Here is a 20,101-nt window from a genome sequence, read left to right as displayed (position 1 = left end):
TACATCTCCTCATGGACTGCACCAGATTTGCCAGTTCTTGCTGTGAGTAGTTACCCAATCTTCCGGCACTTGCAAGTTCCCAGACATTTCTGGGGGGAATGGCCCTAGCCCTCACCCTCCGATCCAACAGGTCCAAGACGTGCTCAATGGGATTGAGATCCGGGCCCTTTGCTGGCCATGGCAGAACACTGACATTCCTGTCTTGCATGAAATCATGCACAGAATGAGCAGTATAGCTGGTGGCATTGTCATGCTGGAGGGTCATGTCAGGATGAGTCTGTAGGAAGGGTACCACATGAGGGAGGAGGATGTCTTCCCTGTAGTACCACCACTCCCTATAAGCAGACTACGCAGTCTGTGTAGGGCACCAACTCCCTAGGGGGGCACCATCTTACCTTAGGAGGGCACCAGAAAGTCCTCCGTCTACCCTTACTTGCACGTTATACGTTATTCAAGGACCCGAAAGCAGTTATGGAACACAGATGATCGCTTCGCGCTCATATCATGCAAACAGTCGGAGCACTGATGGAGGGATTGTGTGTTCCTGTCGTAACTCTGGCAGTTGTTGTTGCCATCCTGTACCTGTCCCGAAGGCGTGATTTTCGGATGTACAGATCTTGAGCAGGTGTTGTTACACAAGGTCTGCCGCTGCAAGGTCGATCAGCTGTCTTGCTGTCTCCCTATAGCGCTGTCTTAAGATGTCTCACAGTACAGACATTGCAATGTATTGCTCTGGCCACATCTGCAGTACGCATGCCTCCATGCAGCAGATGAGCAGGGACACTGGGCATCTTTCTTTTGGTGTTTTTCCATGTCAGTAGAAAGGTCTATTTAGTTCCCTGAGTTTTTATAATTGTGACCTTAAAAACAGGATTAAAATGATGGACATCAGTATTGAACTACTCATAGACCTGTCTAAATATTAATAGATAATCTGGTTAGAGTTCAAGGCACTGTGTATTTGTAGGCTTTAAACTGCAATTACGCAACATGCGATTTGTTACTGACTTGTAAAAAGACTATAGGCCAGCCAATTTGAACCAGCCATTGGAGGAAGGAAGATGAGGTAGAGGAGGATGATGAAGAAGATGAGAGTGATAGAGAGAGTGGGGGGATCTCTCATTGCACACTCTCACTCTAATCTCCTTTGTTAACCATTTTAATTATTTATCTAGGTCTATTTATTCAAGTTTTAAACTGCAGGGTCACATAACTCACATATGTCTTTTTAAATAATATGTTTAATAAGAACATATCCTTTCTATTGCCATTACAATTATGCTTATCAAAGAAGGCTAATATAACATTATTATGTGTCATGTAAATTTAGACCTATCACACTGCACTCATTTGAATAACTGTGACTTTCACTACAGCCAGTGATGTATATATACAGTGCATTCAGCAAGTATTCAGACCCCTTCATTTATTTTCACATTTTGTTATGTTTGAGCCTTATGCTAAATTGCTTTAAATTATTTTTTCACATAAATCTACATTCCATACCCCATAATGATAAAGCAAAAGCCAAATTTTTTTATAACTTTGCAAATTTATTAAAAAGAAAAAACTTAAATATCACATTGACATAAGTATTCAGATCCTTAACTCAGTACTTAGTTGAAACCCCTTTGGCAGCGATTATGGCCTCAAGTCTTTTTGGGTATGATGCGACAAGATTTGCACACCTGGATTTGGGGATTTTCTGCAGTTCTTATCTGCAGATCCTCTCAAGCTCAGTCAGGTTGAATTGCAGCCATTTTCAGGTCTCTCCAGAGATGTTCGATTGGATTCAAGTCCGGGCTCTGGCTGAGCCACTCAAGGACATTCACAGAGTTGTCATTAAGCCACTCTTCCATTGTCTTGGTTGTGTGCTTAGGGTCATTGTCCTGTTGTATGGTGAACCTTTGGCCCAGTCTGAAGTCCTGAGCACTCTGGACCAGGTTTCTATTAAAGATATCTCTGTATTTTGCTGCATTCAGCTTTCCTCCAACCCTGACCAGTCCTCAAGTCCCTGCTACTGAAAAACACCCCCACAGCATGATGTTACCAACACCATGCTTCACTGATGGGATGGTATTGTGGAGGTATTGTGAGTCCTTTAGGTGCATTTTTGCAAATTCCAAGTGGGCTTTCATATGTCTTGCACTGAGTGGAAGCTTCCATCTGGCCACTCTGCTATAAAACCCAGATCAATGGAGTGTTGCAGTGATGGTTGTCCTTCTGCAAGTTTCTCCCATCTCCACACTTGATCTCTGGAAGTCAACCAGAGTGACAATCGGGTTCTTGGTCACCTCTCTTACCAAGGCCCTTCTGCCTCGATTGCTCAGTTTTGGCAGGCGGCCAGCTCTAGGTTGTTCCAAACTTCTTCCGTTTAAGGATTATGGAGGCCACTATGCTCTTGGGAACCTGTAGCCTTCCCCAGATCTGCGATTTGACATAATCCTGTCTCTGAGCTCTGCAGGAAGTTCCATTGATCTCATGGCTTTTTGTTCTGATATGCATTTTTAGCCATGAGACCTTATATAGACAGATGTGTACCCTTCCAAGTCACGTCCAATCAATTGAATTTGCCATAGTTAGACTCCAATCAAAGTGTAGAAACAACTCAAAGATGATCCAGAGAAATGGGATGCACCTGAGCTAAATTTCAAGTGTTATAGCAAAGGGTCTGAATACTTATGTTAATGTGATATTTTAGTTTTTCTTTTTAATACATTTGTAAAGTTATCAAAAATCTGTTTTTTGTTTTGTCATTATGGGGTATGGAGTGTAGATTGATGTGAAAAATTATTTATGGCCATGTAAGCATAATGCAGGTAAATCACTGATTTTAACACTAAAATAATGCTAAAATGTATAATGTATAACATTATATATAACATGTATAATATAATTTTTAAAATAGAAATAGACAAGCGACAAATCCAAATATTAATGGGTAATTAGCGTTATGCCACAACTGTTATCGATTGACCTTAAAATTTACTGAAGCCGAAACAGCAATTGGAAATTAGTGTTTTCTGTTTTTGAGATTGTTTTATTTAAATTCATCCTTAGTTATGCTAATACTTCATATTAGCTATGCTTAAATAACACTTGCCTCTGAGACAGTGCTACAGGTTACTACAGCGTCTCCAGAGCCACTAACCCATAACTAGGCCTAGGCCTAAATGAAAATATAATGGAATATTTCAATTGAACAAAATACGAAATAATTTACTAAACAGGCTTTTTTTTGCCCCTATATTTTTTTTAATATCTTCAGATTTTGTCACTTTCATTGGCAATTTGTCCAAAGCCCTGGCTTATTTCTTAGATCCTGGGCCACAATCACAAAAACACAAATGATCAACTAACATACAGTAAATAATAATAAAATAAGAAGCATCACAAAATTAGAGGGAAAAAAAACAAACAAACTTTATTCTCTCCTTTTTACAAAACATTTAAAAGTTAACCTTACTTCAGCAGTAATTTGAATCTAACATAGACCTGCAAGCAGCAAATAGTCAGACAAAAAATAATTACTCTTTGTTACATCTTCAAACAGAATCATTTATAGAAGCGCAAACAGGTAGAGGGCTCTTTTTTCTTTTTGCTGCTCTAGTACAATGAAAAACTGCATGATCAGCAATATGAATATGATGAGTGTGAATGTGTACAGTGTAAATTAATGTGTTATTAGAGTTATGAGTGCAAATCAAACACATGATTTGAATGAGAACAATATCATGATGTCACGAGGCCAGGCAAATATGAAACATGTAAAAATATAAAAGCGGTTTGCAATGCCTTTCTTAGTTTTCCACCAAACAGTTGATCAATTCTAACACATCACTGCAGTCCTACACGGACATTTATTTTATTGCATTTGTGAAATGAATGAACAGCAACGGCAATAGTAATAAAAAATAACAAAAGCCTCCCTTGGTAAAGCATTCTGCTACGAGAAATGTTACAGTTATGCATGCTGCTGTTTGAATATTAATATGCTTCTGTACAGTCATCTAGAGTACAGCACACTATGGACTAAACATAATAACATCAAATAAAACATTCCATACAAGTATTACAAGACATAGTCTTGTGTAAACATACAATCTAACTTAATGTTTAACAGAGTCTAAGACACTGACACAAATATTACATTTCAAAGCAGTGCAAAACAAATGCTAAGCGTGACAACAAAAAACTGAAAGCTTCATCTAAAACACGAAGAGAATGTGTTGTATAACTCCAGATAAATTAGTCATTTGAAAGCAACAAAATGTCATCACTTTGGTCATGTCTGGCTGGCTTAACATGACCATGTGCACATACGTGATCAAATTCCAGTATTATAAAAGTTCTGTGCTCATAGCTGATAATTAATCATAACTAAAAATGGATCAGACAACATTCTAAATATGCTTGACTATGTTGTCGAATAATTCTTTTATTTGCCTGCAGTGCGATACTGCTTCAACAAATACCAAACTAGGTAAAGGAATATAGCTTCAAAGCCTTGCAACTGCATGCCTTTGTACCCGCTTACCTCAGTGTGAATGCATTTTCTGTTAAAATTGGGAAGTAAATTATTCCTTCTGTATGCATGATTACGTATTCTCATGCAATTGGAAAATGGCAATATCAATTCAATAACAAATCATATGTTGAAGCAGTTACATTCAACTTTCAGCCTCAATACCACATTATTAGACAGTTAAATGTAGAGGGTGGAATACATATTGATTGTTGCCACTGAAAAAGTTCTGATTTGGATAAAAGGGTAAATCAGTATGACCTCTGATTGGTATGCAAGCTCCAGGAAAAATTGGGAAAATGTCTAGAAAAGACATTGTAAAAGACAATAGGTTCAATAGAAGTTAAGCTCAATTGACAGCATTTGTGGTTGAATGAATTTTGACTTGCCCCTCAAATACACACTTTTTCAAAAGTATAGCTATGAGACATGAACAATATGATTTCAGTGTGATAAAATCACTTAATAACCCTTTCTGTGTAAAGTAACCAATTTTACAACTTTGTTGCCATGACAATGTAATGTCAACAAACTCTAAATCCCTAAAAGGACTGTAAAAATGACCATTTAAACAAGTTTACAGCTCAAATAATACATGATATATGTATTTTATATCTTATATATTTTATCAGAAGAATTAATATAAGTGCTTTTATAAAATTATAAGCTTAACTTATCTGCCTTTAAACCCTCCAAAAATTGTCCCCAATCACTTCCATGGTAAGTGCCTCACTGTAACCTCGATTTGTGCTTTTTTAAAGAAAAGGAAATAAAATGTTTGTGTTAATCAACATTATACCACAAATGATGTCGATTGAGCTTATTTTGTATTGAACTCAGAATATTCCATTCAATACTGGAAATATTGGCTCAACTATAGCAACAAAACATTTTGGCGTGTAATTTCTGCACCATTAGCACCACTAGTGATACCAAACAGAATTGCAATAATTACTGTTTTCAAATAAGTTTTAAACATTAATCTACATTGCGTAAAATCACAAACTCACAGCATTGGTAGTGTCAATGTTGCTTTTTTTGTCAAGTCGATCAAACGAACAGATTGCAATTTCTGTTGGATGCAACTAGTGGTGCAGAAATAACATACTTAGCCATTAAAACAACTTGGAACTAATTATAAATGCAAGAAATTATATTTGAAGTTGTCAATAGGTAGATAATGTAATAGGAAAGAGTTTCAGTACACATCTATGGTGTACTCAGTTATAATAAATCACAGCATAACATGCAACATAAATAGCCTTAAGTCAATCAAATTAGGTTTTGCATTTCAGAAAAAGATGATTACATCTTAGAGACAGTGAAGCTACATCAGCAGGAGGTGACATACAACAATCAAGGTTAATAGTAATAATAATAAAAGACACAGTGGCCTTAATTGAAAAATAAACAACTGTTATAAAGACACAAACATATTTAAATAATTATATTATTGGTAAGTCTGCCAGCACATCTTAAAGGGACAGTTCATGCAAAAAGGATAATTCTGTCATAATTTACTCACCCTCATGTGTTCCAAACCCATAAGACTTACTTTTCTTCTGTGGAACATGAGATTATTGGCAGATTGTTAGTCGCAGTCACTATTCAGTTTCACTGCATCTTTTTCCCCTGCAATGAATCAATGGAGAGTAAATTATGACAGAATTTCATTTTTAGGGCGAACTGTCCCTCTAAATTCTGGCCTAAACCCAAGAACATTCCACAGCCCAAGATACAAATGATCCTGCCTTATTGATAAGGTGGGCTTGGGACAATTTAAAAGTGCTCTTTTGTTTTGCCATGTGTCTGCATGTGCATGTTTCAAAAGCTGTCAGTGGAGAACAACCTTTAGTCTCATTGTATGAATGCAGAGCTTGTGCATGTCTTTTCTGTTTGACTGACAAATATGATTTTCGTATGAGATTGGAGAGCAGTGTGAAAAAACACTGTAGACGAATGCTACCATAGAGACCGTATGGGGCAGATTTAATTATCAGCACATTTGTATTCACTTCCAAAGTAATAAAACCCCCATATTTGTCATACAACTTCAAAAACACGTTGCATATATAAAAATATTTTAAAAATAATTCTGCTGTAATATATTCAATTATTTAAATAAACTCGGATTGCTATGCTGAATTTAAATGTCATGGCATGCAATGAAGTGGTGAGCTCGTTTCATTTGTTTCGCGCTGAGTTTTTTCATCGCCTCTGTTGTGAAAGTGAATGCAAGCGGCTAATATTGGATTCGCTGTGTTACTCAGCATGCCACAATGACAGATGCAAACAAAACAATCAGACATGGTGCAAACATTCCAACACTATCAATTTGTTTCATTATTCATGAGGTACACTGTTTTGAGGTACGAGGTAAGCAAAGCCCTGTTTAAAAAAAACAAAAACAATAAAGCACAGGACTTTTGCTTTAAAAGTTGCAAATTCAATGTGATTTAAAGTGGTAGTTCACTCAAAAATGACAACTTTGTCTTCATTTACTTTTGTGTTGTTTTAAACCTGTACAACTTTCTAACTCAAGAAAACATTGGGAAGAATGTTAGTCTTAGTAACTGCATCTTTTTGCCATACAATGAAAGTGTATAGGACTGATCTCATTTTGTGTTCCATGAAATAAAGTTATATGGGTTTAAAAGATGAGGCTGAGTAAGTGACGACAGAACTGTCATTGGCTCAAATTGGCTGAATTATCCCTTTTATAAGAGATTGCAAAATGTTTGATTAGATAGGCTTGCACCATCAATACAGACCGCACCATAGAATATGAACTGGAAAACATAGAAAAAGGTGAAATCACAGTGAAGGCTATGGCAAAATAGGACACCAGTGAGTGACATGAGGTACTAGAGAGTCAAAAAACGTAAAGTGTACTTGAAAAGAAACAGGAAATAAGTAAGGATCATCAGGAGCACAACAAATGTCAAGTAGGAGGTGGTTCTTAAATATGTGCACATTACAGAATATAAATCAGTCATTATTACAGAAAATACAGGACAGCATAGTACAGAGAAATAAACAAACTAGGTGCAATGCCATTGGCTCAAGGGTCATGTGATGCAGTGAAGGATCATGGGAAGAAATTAGAGCGTGCCCATTCCAGTGACCTCAGACGTCAGCCTAGAATATTTAAGGGAAGAGGAAAAAGGGGAAAGGATGGAAAAGATAGAAAAAAATAGATAACATAAAATAATTCTGAAAGCATTTGACACTGTACAATAAAGATTTCTGCTTTGTTGCTCTCCATATTTAGTATGTTTCTGCATAACAATCAAGTACTTCTTCAGATTCTGTCAAGCTGGAAACAATCAAGCTTTGTCTTGTGTGATTATATCTTTTCCTCCTTTAAAGAAATGTCCAACAGCCTCTCAATTTGTTTGTACTCAGTTACAACATCCTTACAAATTTGCATCACTATCTCCTTGCCAACAGCATTGCCTAAAAAGCAATTGGTAGCTATTTCTTTTTAATCATTTGCATTTTTTTTACATTGTTAGGCTTTTCTGACAAATCACACAACTTATTCAGCAACCATACTCAACTAATCTTACCAATTTAAAATAATAAATAAATATACGGAATCCAAGCATTCAGCATGCTAAAACACTACACTGAAACACTGCATAACATGAACAAATCATACTACATGTTTCCTGCGTTTCACAGTTTTTTTTTTTCTTTTTAATTGTTTTTTATATATATAAGTTCAGTAGTCTGCCTATATGAGTGTAGCTACTGATGAAGTTGACAATGGGGTTTCAGGGGGAAGGATAGGTGAGTTCTAAGGGAGGATTGGTTTATTGGAAATCAGCTGTTGATAGCTTCAGATAATGAAAGCAGTTTGGGGCTTCAGGATGTTGTCATTGATGAAGGGTCAGTCCACATGGCTGCCACGTCTCTGAACCTGCCATCAGAACCGTGGGAAAGCAATATGCATTAGTATCGCCCTGACCGCTACTCTGTAAGCCTCATTATCAAACACAAGAGCAAATCTGTGGCTACACATGTCTGTTTCTCCGAACATGTTACTAGGACAACATGAAGTCAGAATACGGTTGCATTTCTGAAGTTGCACAGTTTGAAGACAGTATAAAGCATCATAGCTGAACTTTTAAAAGATTTAAATCTGTGAAGATTTCATGAATAGCAAAAAATGTTTGTTACTGTTTGGTCAGAAACAACAAAACTCATTCCCTCTAACCACCTGTCTCCATTATCCTATGCAATGCCTATTTTTCAAAATGTACTTAATTACCAATGGGTACAATCAAGTCCCACATTATGCTTTTTTTCATTATGCCATTTCGCTTGGGAAAACTGTATGTTTGATTATGAAAGTTGTGTTGCAAATGCCGTTTTTATGATTAATGGTTCTTCATGGGTTCCTCACCCATGTTTTGGGTTATTAGCTTACCTTGCGTTGATGAGGTACTGGGCAAGGCTGATGTTGGCGGGGGTTCCTGTAATTGTGATCTGGCGCTCAGATGACCCTTCCATGGCATTAGCGATTTTGATCTGCGCTCCAGACATCTGACGAATCTCGTTGATTTTGGTTCCCTGGCGCCCGATTATGCAGCCTATTAGCTGGGAAGAAAGTGCAAATATTCTTAAAGGATAAATAACAGGCTACCAGAAAGAAAAACAATGTGTATTATGTCACAGATAAAAAATATGACTCCTGTCGAAGTTTTTAGAAAAGTGTAGTTGAGCATAGGAAGTATATTTGAGTTTTGTGACAGTCAACTAACCCTTGTCAGAAAAACCTAAAGCAATATGAATGGAATTTCTAAAATAATTTGGAAGTAATTCCATTGGGAATACAATTTAACTGGATAAACCAGAGAAGCTCAAGTTTGAGACATGCAAATAAATTGACTTGTGACTTGACTTGGACTCCAAATTAGAGACTTGTGAACAACAAAATATAAGAAATTGATTGCCTGAGTGTAGTATACAAAAAAACTATTAACAAAAGGGACTTGAGACTTGACTTAGACTTGTGAAAAAATACCAAAACTTAAAGGGATAGTTCACCCAAAAAATTTAAATGTTCTCATCATTTACTCACCCTCATGCCGTCCCAGATGTGTATGAATCTCTTTCTTCAGTAAAAAGATTTTAGATGAATATCTCAGCTCTGTAGGTCCATAAATGCAAGTGAATGGTGACCAGACCTTTGTAGCTTCAAAAATCACAAATAATCCATAGGACTACAGTGGTTAAATCCATATCTTCTGAAGTGATATAATAGGTGTGGGTGAGAAACAGAGCAAAATTTAAGTCCTTTATTTACTCTAAATCTCCACTTTCACTTTTCATCGGAAAGACACATGTGGTGCATGTTTAGTTTCACTTTCACATCTTCACTATAAATGACTTGCTATGGACCTACAGAGTTGAGATATTTTTCAAAAAATCTTCATCTGTGTTCTGCTGAAGAAAGAAAGTCATACACATCTGGGATGGCATGAGGGTAAGTAAATGATAAGATAATTTTCATTTTTGGGTGAACTATCCCTTTAACTTTTTTCAGAATATATCTCAGTTATAAGACAATTGTACAAGACATTTTCATTAGAGTTCCTGTAGGATTTTTGAGAAAGGATTATGAGTTCAAATGGAACATCAAGCTCTATACTCACATCATTGGGAATGGTGAGTTCATGAGTACTGGCCGGGGGACTGGCATCCAGACCTGGATCAGAGAGCAGATGGTATGTCGAGAGATAGCCTATAGGATAAACAGCATTGCAAACACACTCTGGAAAGAGCCAACTCTGAGTGTGAGCTTTGGAAAAACAATGGCCTTAATTGGCAACTTTGTTATGGAGGCCTTTTTTCACCTTAAACTAGCTTTAATATCTCTGGTGGCTCTCATGTCTTCTCTTCTGGAAAGTCAAAGATATCTGTGTCCTTGGTCTGACAATAACATATATTAAATATATGTTTGATATGATATATGGGATGCATGTGTGAATAGCAATGTTTTAATCAGTACATGTGGATTCGATTTGCACTTAATAACATTTCAATATGTGCTTGTATGAGACAAGAACACAGAAGATCTGAAGTGTTTATTAAGATGAATACATAATTTATGGCTTCATGGTAGAGTGTTGAGGTTTGTACAAAATCAAAACACTGATATGCTTCTCTTGAGCCAATTTCTGAAGGCCAAGAAAGATTGCATTGCAAACGGTAATTCCTTTGAAATATACACATATACATATCCCCTGTATGTGACAATGCTCCTAAGCCTGAACACCTTATTATCTTTTATCCTGATGTAGAGATTTTGCTCTGTATATAAAATAGTAGAGCACTTTTACAAAGTTTTACAAGTTTACAAAAATCATAGCTCTGTTAGTATAACACTGATGTGTCGTATTTATGGCTAAGCTTTTTGTTTGCTTAAATATAAATAAATAAATATTGAGTAGAAAAATATTGAACGAAAACTTAAACTTAAACTAAAAATAAACCTATATTGAATAGCAAGATATTAAACAAAAATGTAAACTTAATTAAACAAAATCTATAGATAAACAAAATCTATAAACAAAATAAACTTTACATAAAATTAATAAATACAGTAAATAAATGAGTGAATACATACAAAATATTAAACTAAAACTCCTAAATACATAATCTAAAAATCTAAAAATAAAAATACATACGTTTAAATAAATAATTACAATAGTACAATATCAAACTTAAACTTAATTTAATAAAACATTTAAGTAAGTTTAAATAATGTGTGAATAAATAAATAAATATAGTAGCAAAATATTACACTAAAATGTAAACTTAACTTTATTAAACTTAAACTAAAAACTACATTTAAATAAGTTTCAATAAAAAATTGTGAGTAGCAAAATATGAATCTAAAAATTAATTAAACTTAAACTCAAAATAAAATACAATTCAAATAAGTGACTTGAAATAAATAGTGTGCAGCAAAATATTAAATAAACTTTTTACTAAAATATTTAATACAATTTAAATATAAACGTTTCAATAAATATCGAGTTGCAAAATATGAAACTGAATCCTAAATTTAAATAAAAAAATAAAATAAACATAACTAAGAAATGCCACAAAGCGAAGAGCAACCACCACGGGCATGTCATGATGCTTGACATGGAACGAGAAGGAAAGAGCGAGAGAAAGAAAGAAAGACAAAGAGAGCGTCTCTACAGGTACAAAGAGAAGGAAACTTTGAAAGGGCTCGTGGGTACGTACCAGGGAAAGCAGGGGTGGTCTGTCCGAGGGGGGTAAAGGGGGTTTGCTGCATAGCCAACTGGTGGAGCTTGGTCAACTGCTGAGGGTTTGGAGGGACAGTAGAGCTAAGAGGTTATTGTTATAACACAGGCCACACCAAGAAATCAAGAAACTAAACTAGAACAAAGAGACAAAGAGGAGAAGAAGCCATGACACACTGTGGTGGAAGATCAGCAAAAAAGACAGCTGAAGATAGATAGAAACTTTAGTAGGACTTGGCCTGAGTTGGTGGGATAAGCTCAAATTGATATATGTTTGCGTAGGCTGATTGATTGACACTTTTATAATCCCTGTCTTAAAAACGTAGCTATCCAATCCAAACAAGCAAATCCACCATATTATCAGCTTTTGATCTTTTCTAATGTAAGTACAGTATATGAAGGTCCTGTGAGTTTGATAGTTTTAATCTAGTTTTAAATTACAGAAATTATCCAAATGGCATTATGGCATTATTACATAGGGTAAATAGTCCCTAACACATGTATGAGCTATAAGTGAACTGTTATCCATCAGGGATATGAACATGTAAAGTAAGTGCTTTAGCAACCTTGAAAAAGGACAAACGGGCCACAAGCACACTCCATCTCGCCCTTCCTGATAAAAAGTCTTTGAACGAGAGACTTAAGCTGGGTGCTGTGTACACCCTCTAAAACTGAGTTTAAAGGAGGTTGAAAGGGATGTTCAACCTCGAGTTGAGTGATTGCTGTGTCAGCCGAAGTGTCTCTAAGCATCAGTCACTGCCTAGCAAATGAAAAGAACTGACGAATGCCATCTCACTGTCTCGCTGATAGATATTCATTAAGATTATCTATGAGGAAAATGTAGCATTACGAAAGCATCTGTATTTTGAGGATGTTGCCATTTTGTTTAGGTAAATAATGACTTTTGATTTATGACTTTTAAATAGCTCATTTGTGTCGAACCTGTGTGTGAACGTTTTTAAGCAGAAATCATAATTCATCAATGAGTTTGCACTTACATTTCTTCTAAATACTGTACGTGTTTATGATCAAATTTAGCATCAATTTATTTTATGAACTCAAAACCAAATTTATGCAAAATAACTTGACTTCTGGTGACTAAAATGAACCTTTTCTGCGCACTTGTACTCAATTCTTGGTGAATTAGACCTAAAGAGTGCAAAATTTCTCCTCTAGAAAATGACAAACGTTGTCATTTCCTCCAACAGGCCAAGTCCTTAGAAGTTTGGTTTACATTTGGAGGACTGAGAACAATTTCAAATTGTAATGTGACAAAAGTTACACATCAGAAACGTCATATTAATATTACAGCTTAATATTAATAGAGAGGTCCAGGCTGAAAGCTACAGAGCCATGCAAACTGCTGATGGTGCTAGGGAGGGGAAGGGGAGGGGATTGGAGACTCACATCTGGGTGTGGAATGGCATATTGTCCCTGAATTGTGTAGGCCTGAGAAGACAGCGGGAAAAACAGAGAAGAAAAATCAAATCAACATTTTTACAAAGCTGCAAAGCCCATTAAACAAAAGTGCTATTTGACATATAACCCTCAAAGATCTATTCATATTTTACAAATATGAAATTTGATTTCACATGCTGCAATGTCTTTATAGCACTTATGAAATGTGAATCACTTGAATTAATTGTTATTATATGTATAGTAATAATATGCAGTGATTGAACAATTTAGTGCCTTCATTACAGGCTACTTCACAAAATTTACCTCTCAAGTGCACACATTGATATGTATATATATATATTAAGTTGTCTGCAAGTCACATACAAACATGTTCCGTGTGTGTAAATATAATCAACAATAAAATAGATTATATGTCTGAGTAGTTTAAAAGAGATTAATAGATAACATATTTCACCAAGTTTTGTATTTCAGAAACAACATAATGTTTCGAACTGCTTATTAGGCAGCATTATACTGTATTTCCATAAATGTCTTAATTTCCTATTTCCTGTTTGATTTGAAGTGTGACACATATAGTTATGTCTAATTCCGGGTGCAGGTGCTTTTAAAAAATGTTTACAAATATTTACTTACACTAAAATGAGATTAATATTATTTTGCATGGAACTGCCTCATAGGGGCTGATACAATGAGATCATATGACCAGCCAAATATTACTCATATTATCCAAGTGTATTTCTTCAATAGGATCGGTAACTGAAAGCTATTCCTTTTGCAGCTAGCTGTCAGTGTAAGTCCAAGATGACTGCCTTATCGACCAGCAAAACATCAAAAGAAACAAATGACTGTGTGTTCTTTTAAATTGGATGTGCATCTTGTATGTAGAAGTCATAACATGTCATCTATAGTGGTGTTGGATGAAGTGCCCATTTATGGGTTATACTGAAAAGATGTTGCAAGCTTTGTAAAGGATATTATTATTAATCAAATGAATGTTTTTCTACAGTGTATTTTGTACTGTTAGTGAATGAGTGGGTTTGATAGCATATCCCTTTAATATTTATAACTTGACATTTCAAAAAAAAAAAAAAAAATATCTCAAATGAATGCAAATTCAGTTCGACAAACACTGTCAAAGTATTTTCTCACAGCCGCTCATAATGATCCACTTGTGCTTAGTTCAAGCTTTGAAAACATTAAAAGGATATGATATTTGCTCTGGGAGGGAGGAGTTTATTTTGCAATAAGTGTTTGCAAATTCTAAATTGTAAGACTGTAAGACTGAGTGTGCTGACATTAATTAATGTTCAGCACACTCAAAGCAGCAATAACGTATTCATTGCCATCTAAAGGTGAAGTGAGTAATTTTTGTAATGTTAAAATACTGTCTCCTATCCCAGTTTGATGTGCAGAGCAACTACAGTATTAGTTAGCAAAAAGTAGGTAAGTTGACTTCACAAAGAGTGTAAACACGTTTACACTCTTTGTGAAGTCAACTTACCTACAAAGAGTGTAAACGTGTTTACACTCTTTGTGAAGTCAACTTACCTAAGAGTGTAAACACGTTTTAAAATATTGCTCTGCTTGAGTGCTATGATGTGTGGATTTCTGGCTCAACTAAAGGTTGAGGAAATTAACAATATTATTATGCAATAGTAGCCTAATACAATATACAGCAATCAGCCACAATATTTAAACCACCTGCCTAATATTGTGAAGGTCTCCCTCATGCATTCTGAGATGATATTCTTCTCACCACAATTGTACAGAGCGGTTATCTGAGTTACCGTTGACTTTGTCACTTCTAACCCATCTGGCCATTCTCGGTTGACTTCTCTCATCAATAAGACATTTCCATTTGCTGAACTGCTGCTCGCTGGATGTATTTTGTTTTTGGCTCCATTCTGAGTAAATTCTAGAGACTGTTTTGCGTGAAAATCCCAGGAGATCAGCAGTTACAGAAATCCTCAAACCAGCCCGTCTGGCACCAACAATCATGCCACAGTCCAAATCACTGAGATCAAATTTTTCCCCCCATTTTAATGGTTGATGTGAATATTAACAGAAGCTCCTGACCCATATAAACATGATTTTCTACACTGCTCTGTTGCCACACGATTGGCTGATTAGATATTCGCATGGATGATTGTTGGTGTCAGATGGGCTGGTTTGAGTATTTCTGTAACTGCTGATCACTGGGACTTTCACATACAACAGTCCCTAGAATATACTCAGAATGGTACCAAAACAAAAAAATATCCAGAGAGCGGCAGTTCTGTGGATGGAAACGCCTTGTTGATGAGAGAGGTAACACAGAATGGCCAGATTGGTTCAAACTGACAAAGTCTACGGTAACTCAGATAATCGCGCAGTACAATTGTGGCCGTTTGGTGCTGTTTTGGTAGCACGAAGGGGACCTACACAATATTAGGCAGGTGGTTTCAATTTTGTGGCTGATCAATGTATGTCTAACCCAGTTTATGCCGTTTTTAATGCATAATTTTCTGTTTAGTTCACCATTTTTATAGTATGCACCTCATTCCAAATCAGACAAAATCTCTCATTATCTTAAGTATGGTAACTTAAAAAGTAAAAGTTTGTGATTATTCAACAATAAATTGAAACCGAAGTGCTTTGACTTCAAAACATATTAAAGTGATAGTTCACCCAAAAATGAAAATTATCTCATCATTTACTCACCCTCATGCCATCCCAGATGTGTATGACTTTATTTTCTATGCAGAACACAAATTATGATTTTTAGAAGAATATCACAGCTCTGTAGGTCCGTACGATGCAAGTTAATGGGCGCCAAACTTTTGACGCTCCAAGAAGCACATAAAGGCATCATAAAAGTAATCCATATGACTACTTTACAGTGTTTTAATCCATATCTTCAGAAGTGATATGATAGGTGTGATGAGAAAAAGATCAATCAAAAAAAAATGTTTTGCAGGAAAACCTTGTCCCTGCCGAGGTGGCGGCGATATGAATGAAGAATGTGAAACACCAAAAACACAAGAAAATTTATGTGAAAGTTAAAGTGGAGATTGACTGAGTAGGGAGGAGAATTTATAGTGACAAAGCACTTAAATATTGATCTGTTTCTCACCCACACTTATCATGTCGCTTCTGAAGACATGGATTTAACCACTGGAGTTTTATGGATAACTTTTAAGCTGATTTATGTGATTTTTGGAGCTTCAGAATTTTGGCACCCATTTACTTTCACTGTATGGACCAAAATTGTTCTTAAAATCTTCATTTGAGTTCAGCAGATGAAAGAAAGTCATACACACCTAGGATGGCACGAGGGTGAGTAAATTATGAGAGAATTTTCATTTTTCGGTGAACTATTCCTTTAAGCAACCCACAATGAGGATTAAAGGTGAACTACACTCAGAGCACCTCCCAAGTTTTCATTTGGAGCATTCACATACTATTCATCAACTACTGCACCAGAAAGAGCTACATGAACTTCACATTTCTCTATTTGCTTAAATTCCTTTTATTTGGATGACAATATGTGATTGGAATTTAATGATCACGTTTAGGCCTTTCTCAGATCATCACTATCAGGTTATTACGTAAACATTACGACAAGTCTAGGTGCAGAAATTACTCACTTCACATTTAAAGTGCTGCTGCACATATTTTAAGAATACACTGAAAATATGTCATGGCTGAAGACCAGATTCTGCTTTTTATTGCACCCATTGAGGACCTATCAGTGAGCTCGTTAACAATCTAAAGCTCCTCCCTCTCTGGTTAGGATGGCATGACTTCATGCGAGTGAGAAGGTGAGAAAACCTGAGTGGACTAACAGGCAGTGGCTGGTGCTGCAGTAAAAGGCTGAGGTTTGCTGCGGACGCCGCCAGCGGGTCGGCTCTTACCTGGCCACCTGAAAAAATGACGGGAGTGGAGGCGGGCTTTGGGCGATAGGGAATGGTGGCACCTTTCGGTGGGGACTAGGAGAGGGGAAGAGGTAAGAGGCAGAAACAGAGTTAGACAAGGAAAGAGAAAGTTTATACAGGTGTGTGGTTGAGTGTTTGTGTGGTACAGTTGTTCAAAAGCAAAGGCAGGAAATATCACAGATCTTCTGAGGCTCAGCTTGAAGATTTGAATTCACTAGATTATTAGGGCTTTTCCACTGCACTGTACAACTCAATACAACTCTTGTTTTTGGGGGGTTCTCCACTGTGGATAGTACCTGGTACCTGATACTTTATTAATGCTGCCTCGGTCGAGTTACCAAGTGAGCAGAGCCTATACTAAATGTGACGTCAAAATCCTGCAGATCACTGATTGGTCATGGAGAATCGTCTCTACCAGCGTCACTGGATTTCCGACACGTGACATCAACCCGCTAGTTTTAAAGTTAGTAACAGCGATAGCAGTATCATTTGTTCACGCTTTCGAATTGTGAAAAAAGAAATGGCTGTGCGCAAAACTACGCCGTGGTCTATAAACGAGGTGCAGACAGTCCACTCGTTAGCGAAGTCTCTGAGGAAGTGTCTCAGATTAGGACTCAGCCACGATACAGGATGGTACGTTTTGTTATGTTAACTCTATACTCTGCTTGAAAGCTTTACTCTACTGGAAGCTTGCTTCTAAAACAACCAGACCAATTTAACAGTTACACTGTAAAATCACCATGCAACAATGGCTGCATAAAGCACAATGAGCTAATAGCTAACAGCTAGCGGTTGTGTTATTGTTTTGGTCAGTTTGTGTCATTATAAAATGATGTCATGGCAGTAGAGGTGGTGCAACTATGACGATCAGCCTATAATCCCACCCACGCTGAGGAGGCTCTAAACTGCAGTGGAAATGCAAGCTCAGAAAAGTAAAGTGAGTAGAGTTGAGGCGAGTCAAACTGTAACGTGCAGTGTAAAAATGCCATTTGTGCTTCAGTTTAGCCTGAATTCTCTACTGTAAAAAAATACATAAATAAACAAGGTACAAAGGTGGGGGAAAGTCGCTTTGAGGAACCAAATCTGCGAGTAGTTTATGAGTAATGTTGGATGTTTGATCATATAATCAAATTTATGATTAAATATGTTTTATTATTATTAATTTAAAAAGATGTTAAACATCACAGCTAATATTAATTTGTGTAATATTACTTGTTTGAAAATTATGTAATTATTTACTCATCCTCATGTCATTCCAAACCTGTATGCTGTAATTTTTTCAAAGAAACAATCTTTACACAAGTCTTTCCATACCATTTATAGCATGAAATATGTCACTATGAAAGTTTCATAAAAGTAGTTCCTACGAATTGTGTGCTATATCCCAAGTCTTCTGAAGCCAGACGATACGTTTGCGTGAGGAACAAACTGAAATATAAGTTGTTATTAAAGTGTGCATCTAGCCCGTGTTCACGTACAGGATTAAAAAATGATGCTTCACGTTTGGTTACTACGGTTACTACACACATAAGAGCCAATGTTGTAGATGCAGCATTTTTAAAACTGGACATGAACTTGGTCTAGTTACGAGCTTTGGCGAAGGGAAAGATCACTAAATAGCAACTTTTTTGTTTGTTCCACAAACAGGTTATTAAATGACTAAAAGTTTAAAAACTTTCACAAATCATATTTATTTTTTATTTAAAGGTAAAATTGTCCTTCTGTGTTACATGTAAAAAATATCAGCATACAGATTTGGAACAACATTAGGTTAGGTAAAAAATTACAGATGATTTATTTTTGGGTGAACAATTTCTTTAAAGGACACCAACTGAACAAGCGTGTCCCCATACCGTACCTCCAGCATGACCACACATATCTGTTTGACACACTGGATGATGGCTTCCGGGGTGCCGGAGATTGTCACTGCACGCTCTGTGGAGTTGGGCAGCATGTCCCCTGCTACCTGCACCTGAGCTCCTGTGGACTGGAGCAAGAGAAAAAAGAACAAACCATTATTCAGACTCTCTGCTGCAGTAGAAAGCATGATTTGTTCTAAGACTCCACTGTGACTTGCATTTTGCTCTAAGGGGAATGCCTGGTCAAATGTTGCCGACACATCCGCATGCAAGCACATGTTTCAGTTTAAGTCAATTAGGGTGCTTTCACACTAGAGCTTTTGGTGCATCTGGAGACAATATTTAAAGCAGAGACATTATACGTAAGGGGAGGAGATAGTATAATCGAACTCATGTTCGGACCAAGCAATTGAACCAAGTGTAAAAACAGATTTTTTTAAGAAAAACGAAAAGATCTTTGTCTTGATTTCCATACTGCTTTACAAATTAGGCTTGTTAAAGTTACCATCAAGTGCATATTTGATGGTAAGACATTTTCAGATTTTAAGAATAAGGGTGGGGTTTTCTACCTCTCTCATCTCTTTGATTTTTGAGCCTCCTTTGCCAATGAGGGAGCCGCACTGACTGGCTGGCACCACGAGACGCAAAGTCACAGGGGGCTTACTGGTGGCTGGGCTGTTGCTCATGGAGTTGATTATATCCTGAAGAAATATAACAACACAATGGAACATAATGAGCAAAATAACTTTGATAAAGCTAAACCAACAGAATGGGTCCTATTATTTACATCACATTCCTCTGTCATAGTGCAAACAGAACATCAGGATAGCACCTCTTCAAACTTGTATGCGATCATAGCGAAGGCCTTGAAGATGGCATCTGTAGGTCCAGTGATGGTGACGATCCTTTCAGGACAGTTTCCTTCTGAGATGTTGATGCGAGCACCGCTCTGTTGGATGACAAAAGTCAAGATAAAGATAAATTTAAAGATGCAACTAAATCAAAGTTGGACCTATTTACTGTCTAAATGCACATTCCTGGTTTCATTGTGCAGGATAAATCTGAGTAAATTCTTTCAAAAGGGGAGGGAAAAAAATGTCAATG

At 36.5% G+C, this 20,101-nt stretch overlaps 1 protein-coding gene across 11 annotated transcripts in view; it reads right to left on the bottom strand.

Annotated features, from left to right (window-relative positions):
* Positions 1 to 3,406: 3,406 nt before the first annotated feature.
* LOC127658681 (poly(rC)-binding protein 3) overlaps positions 3,407 to 20,101 on the bottom strand; it is a 97,357-nt gene continuing 80,662 nt past the window's right edge. For 3 of the 11 annotated variants that reach the window (XM_052148096.1, XM_052148095.1, XM_052148097.1), the window contains 9 exons: positions 19,830 to 19,946; positions 19,567 to 19,698; positions 18,997 to 19,125; positions 17,049 to 17,192; positions 13,213 to 13,254; positions 11,786 to 11,864; positions 10,186 to 10,238; positions 8,958 to 9,127; positions 3,407 to 8,447 (listed from right to left, as the gene is read on the bottom strand). In XM_052148096.1, the coding sequence (XP_052004056.1) occupies positions 8,393 to 8,447; positions 8,958 to 9,127; positions 10,186 to 10,238; positions 11,786 to 11,864; positions 13,213 to 13,254; positions 17,049 to 17,192; positions 18,997 to 19,125; positions 19,567 to 19,698; positions 19,830 to 19,946 (921 nt within the window). In that variant the 3' untranslated portion in view covers positions 3,407 to 8,392. Of the gene's footprint in view, positions 8,448 to 8,957; positions 9,128 to 10,185; positions 10,239 to 11,785; positions 11,865 to 13,212; positions 13,255 to 17,048; positions 17,193 to 18,996; positions 19,126 to 19,566; positions 19,699 to 19,829; positions 19,947 to 20,101 lie in introns of those variants that run through there. The other 8 variants (XM_052148099.1, XM_052148098.1, XM_052148100.1 and 5 more) reach the window with 8 other exon arrangements.

This window comes from Xyrauchen texanus, chromosome 18 (genome assembly GCF_025860055.1).
Source record: "Xyrauchen texanus isolate HMW12.3.18 chromosome 18, RBS_HiC_50CHRs, whole genome shotgun sequence".
Lineage (NCBI taxonomy): Eukaryota > Metazoa > Chordata > Actinopteri > Cypriniformes > Catostomidae > Xyrauchen > Xyrauchen texanus.
The sequence above is the reverse complement of the archived record's forward strand: the minus strand, read 5'-3'. Positions and strand labels throughout refer to the sequence as shown.